The 4932-nt window shown below is 37.1% G+C and overlaps 1 protein-coding gene across 1 annotated transcript in view; it reads left to right on the top strand.

Annotated features, from left to right (window-relative positions):
• The first annotated feature begins 203 nt into the window (after window positions 1-203).
• LOC107101952 (NACHT, LRR and PYD domains-containing protein 3-like) overlaps window positions 204-4932 on the top strand; it is a 14672-nt gene continuing 9943 nt past the window's right edge. The window contains exons 1-2 of the mRNA XM_015401048.1: window positions 204-334; window positions 4423-4527. Coding sequence (XP_015256534.1) covers window positions 204-334; window positions 4423-4527 — 236 coding nt within the window. The remainder of the gene's footprint in view (window positions 335-4422; window positions 4528-4932) is intronic.

Genomic DNA, 4932 nt, shown 5'->3' with positions numbered 1-4932 from the left:
TTTTTAAGAAGGGGGATGCCATAACCCCTCATCCTCTCTCAACTCGAGTACTGGCTAGAGATGACTAGATTTATGCTAAACTGCAATGTTTGTGGTTTTGCTTAATTTGCCAGTTAGAATTATGCTTCATTTCATAGACAGCACTAAAATATTTTGATTGGTTTTTGCGTATCAAATTTGTCAAAAGCTACAAATTAGCTAATATGTTTGCAAACTCTTCTGTTTGTAGTTCACAGGTAACAGGAAGCAGATCTCCAGCACCCAGTAATGTGTCCATTAGGAGCGATCGATCTAAAGATGCGGTGCCTGATTTTGCCGGTGAAACGGCTCCAAGGTAAGTTTCACCATTTTTATTAAAGCTTGAAGAAAGTTTATTCAAGGTTACTAAATAAAGTATTTAGACATTCAAACCTCACCTAGATAGCTCTGCAGTGACAGTACATGTTAAACTTTGTCTGATCTGTTAAACCTCTACTTGAATTGCAATTAGCATTCAGATAAATAAATGAAGAACCTCTTTCAGTCTGTAAAACCATTGCAAAACTTAAATAAATATTAGTCCAAGACCTATTAAGACTGTTTTACAATTACCTTTTTCCTAGATGGTATATCAGGTTATTATATTGAATGAAATCCTTAAAGTCTCACTAAAATATGTCTCTTTTCATTGTTTCGTAATGTTTTATTTAATTATTTGAAATCCCGCCAATCAGCAAAGAGTTTGTTTTGGAGAACAGCCTCTTTCCCTCAGAGCATTGAAGATGGGTTGTAGATGGGTCAGAAAATCCAAGGAGTGGCTCCATAAGAAGCATATCAATGTTCTGGAATGGTCTAGCCAGTGTCCAGACCTAAACCCAACAGACAATCTTTGGATTAAGCTCAAACTCTGTTTCTCAGTGACGGCCCAGAAACCTGACAGATCTAGAGAATATCTGTGTGGAGGAGTGGGCCAAAATCCCTCCTGCAGTGTGTGCTAATCTTGTGAAAATGAGGAACAGAAAATGTTTGACTCCTGTAATTGCTCACAAAGGCTACTGTAACAAATATTAACATTAATTTTTACAGGTGTTTCATTACTAATTTGCAGCTTAACATGCAAACTAGAAAAAGCTGTTTCGTAGAAACAGCAAGTGAGAATGCTTCTGCTGAATGAAAAAAGCTGAAATTACTTGAAGAACATATGAAAATGTGATAGGAAGTCATCAGAAACTTCAAACTGCAGAAAACAATTGAATCATCTGAAGATTTTGTAGGGTAGAATCATTTGGCAGTAAAATGGCAGAAACAAACTCATCTTAAAAGCTGCACAGCCAAATCATACATAATATCAAAAAATGTCTTTAATGTGTGCACTAGAAGGGTCTTAATATAATGTCTCCCAAGTTTCTAGAAAAATTTCTAAAGAAATTTTGAAGGGGGTCCACCTACTGCCCAGAAACATGTCAGGCGTGTTATGAATTAGTAGCAAACAGAAAAGCTTAATTCCTGTCCAGAAAGAGAGCAGAATGAAGTCAAAGTTCACAACATAGGCTGAAAAGTATTAAATGAGCTGAATCAGAAAATAAATTACAAAGAAAAACTTGAATCTTATCTGGTTGAACAAAAAGAGTAGCTTAAGCATGGGAAGTAAAATGTTGAGGAAGATGGTATTGAACAAGTATCAAAATTTAGAAATTGTGGAAATATCAAGACTTGGCAAAACAATTTGAAGTGATTTGAAATGTGTTGGCTGATCAGCATAAACAAAACAGTGTCATCCTTAGAGGATTGAAAATCTACAAACCTATGTGCAAGATTGACCATGAGAAGCAGAGGAAGGACAGAGAGAGAAGCTTATAGAAAGAGAGCTAATACCACTTAAGGAGCTGAATTTATCAAAAAAAACTAACCTGCATGTTACAAGCCGCTGTGGTGGTGAAAGCACCGTTGGCAGGCTTAGGCTGCATGTTACGAGGTTAGCAGGTGATTTATTACAGTGTAAATCTTAGAGCCTTATTAAGAAATGTGCACTGAGGTGTGTGGTCAACAGGCCTTGGTAGTGTAATTTGAAGAAATTGGTTGAGTGTGGGTCATAGCTAGGAGCCATACGGCACAATGAATGAGTGTGCATAAGGAAGAGGCTTTTATTTTGTAGAGTCCCTTTAGTCTTATTTCGAAAGTCTATCATGGAATCACTGATTTTTCATGTTATTGGGTGAATAGATGCTGTATTAGAGCATGGGAGACTTTTATTGTGAAATTCGCTCTGGGGTATGTTTTGAAAAGGTCCCTAGAGTCTAATAGAAACAAGCTGGTAGAGTTTGGGTCTTAATGCTGAGCCATTTGCATCAAGTAATACACAAGTATAATATAGAGGCTTTTATTTTGTAGGGTTACTGGAGTCTTATTTTGAACGTCTATCAGGGTTGCGTGTGAAGGGAAGGGTCATTGCCAGTAGTCATATAGTATCCATTTCCTAATGTTAAATCAGTGTTTTCTCCCCCCATTAATTAAAATGCGCTGTATAAAATGGCATAGGTAAAATCCCTTTGAAGCTTGGTTACCTTGACCACGCTTAACGAGCCTGTCAGTGACAGAAAGAAAAGTGCAGCACTATCGTTCCTTTACTCTCAGGCTTTTTTGAATGGGAAAAACAGCTCAGAAAAAACGAGTGCTGAAGACAAACCGTAAATGGTATCTAAAAAATTCTTTCACTCTAAGTGACAGCTATCCTTTGTCTCCGATTGGGGTAACTTTCATGGTTGTAGCTCATTCAAAACCTTAATGTGAAGGAGAAATAAAAAGGTTTGTCACACATGCTGGTCTCATTAAATAACATGCAGCTCCATGGTAGAGCTGAGCTCTCAAAAGCAAAACTTCCCCTCCGAACAAACGAGTGCTGAAGGCAAACCATAAATGATATCTAAAAAATTATTTTAGTCTAAGTGACAGCTATCCCTTGTCTCCGATTGGGGTAACTTTCATGTCTGTAGCTATTTCACAACCCTAATGGGAAGACAAACATAATGGTTTGTCCCACCGGCTCGTCTCATTGGATTACATGCAGCACCTCAGCTTCACAGAGCTTTCAGCCGCTGAAAAACCCCTCCGAACAAAGGAGTGGTGAGCGAAAACTGTAAAAGGTATTAAACAAATTCTTTCACTGTTGGCAACAGCCATCCTTCTGCTTCGACTGCCCCAACTTTCATGTTTCTACTAAAAGCTATTTGGCCACGGTGACTATGTCAAAATGTGTTTTTTTTTTTAGTATGAGGATTTTTTTCAGAATCAACGTTTTCCTATGCCCGAACAAGTCAGCTAAACAGCTAAACCATAGATTATATTGAAAAAATTCCTTCAATGTGAGTGCTAAGTTTCATATTTGTACATCAAACAGTTTAGAAATGGCAGTGATACGAAAATATATGTCGTATTGGATTTTCGGATGTGATTTTTGGCAAGTCTCTCATTGGATTTTTTTATTGGGGAAGTGTGGACTTCTTCGCGGTCTGGGCCAAACTGCAGGAAAACTGTAAATACCACACAAATGACGGTCACATTTCCTGAATCCTGACAAAAATAACTACGTTTTGATGTAAAATGTATTTCAATTGAGTGAAAAATGAGGGAGTGAGAAGAATTTGTTTGGGAAAATCAGAACATCTCAAATCGCAGAAAAAGCTGAATATCGCAAAAAATACAAAAAAAAACATCTTTAACAAAAGTCATAGCAAAGGTCTCCTGAACGTTTTGATACCAAATTTGTTTAAATCTGCTGAAAACTGTTGAACTAAACGACCAAAAACCTACGGAATAATAATAATTATAAACAGAAAAACAATAAGTGAGAATGCTGAAAATCATTCTGAATTATCCACAGTTACCACTCCTATATGATTTGTAAGAGGGAGTACTTGCAAAATCACAGGGTATTTAAATACTTATTTCCCTCACTGTGTATATAAGATAATGGTAAATGTACTTATACAGCACTTTTTCAAGTTAGAAGACTTGACCAAGGCTCTCTACACTAGATTCAGGCATACTTTCACATAATGATGGTAACGTGCCATACACAGGCTCCACCATCAGAAGCCAATACGGGTGAAGTGTCTTGTCTAAGGACAAAATGATGCTGAAAGCAGGAGGTGGGGCTTGAACCAACAAGGGGTAACTCCTACATCTAATGCCACCATTACCTACTTTTACCAGTGGCAATAGTGTGAAAAAAAGATGAGCACAACTGTTTTCTGTCTTTCTATCAATGGCTAGAGGTGTCTAGATTTATGCTAAACTGCAATGTTTCTGGTCTTGATTAATTTTCCAGTTAGAATTATGCTTCATTTCATAGACAGCACTAAACTATTTTGATAAGTTTTTGCGTATCAAATTTGTCAAAAGCTACAAATTAGCTAATGTGTTTGCAAACTCTTCTGTTTGTAGTTCACAGGTAACAGGAAGCAGATCTCCAGCACCCAGTAATGTGTCCATGAGGAGCGATCGATCTAAAGATGCGGTGCCTGATTTTGCTGGTGAAACGGCTCCAAGGTAAGTTTCACCATTTCTAGTAAAGCTTGAAGAAAGTTACTCAAGATTATTAAATAAAGTATTTAGACATTCAGACATCACCTGGATAGCTCTGCAGTGACAGTATATGCTCATATGTCTGATCTGTTAAAGCTTTTTTTGAATTGCAATTAGCATTTAGATAAATGACTATATAAATGAAGAACTTCTTTCAGTCTGTAAAACCATTGTAAAACTTAAAAAACATTGGTGTAAGACCTATTAAGCAGTGGCGGCCGGCCCATAGGGGGGGCTGGGGCATCGCCCTCCCTGATAAGAAGAGAGAAACGTAAAATATATTTTTAGAAATTAACTCATAAATGTCAGTTTTACTCTCTAGAGTGTGTACCTATAAGCAAAACAAATTATATAAACTACATTTCCCTA

This window comes from Cyprinodon variegatus, unplaced genomic scaffold, assembly GCF_000732505.1.
Source record: "Cyprinodon variegatus isolate N-32 unplaced genomic scaffold, C_variegatus-1.0 Scaffold1177, whole genome shotgun sequence".
Lineage (NCBI taxonomy): Eukaryota > Metazoa > Chordata > Actinopteri > Cyprinodontiformes > Cyprinodontidae > Cyprinodon > Cyprinodon variegatus.
This window is presented reverse-complemented; position numbering and strand designations above follow the sequence as displayed.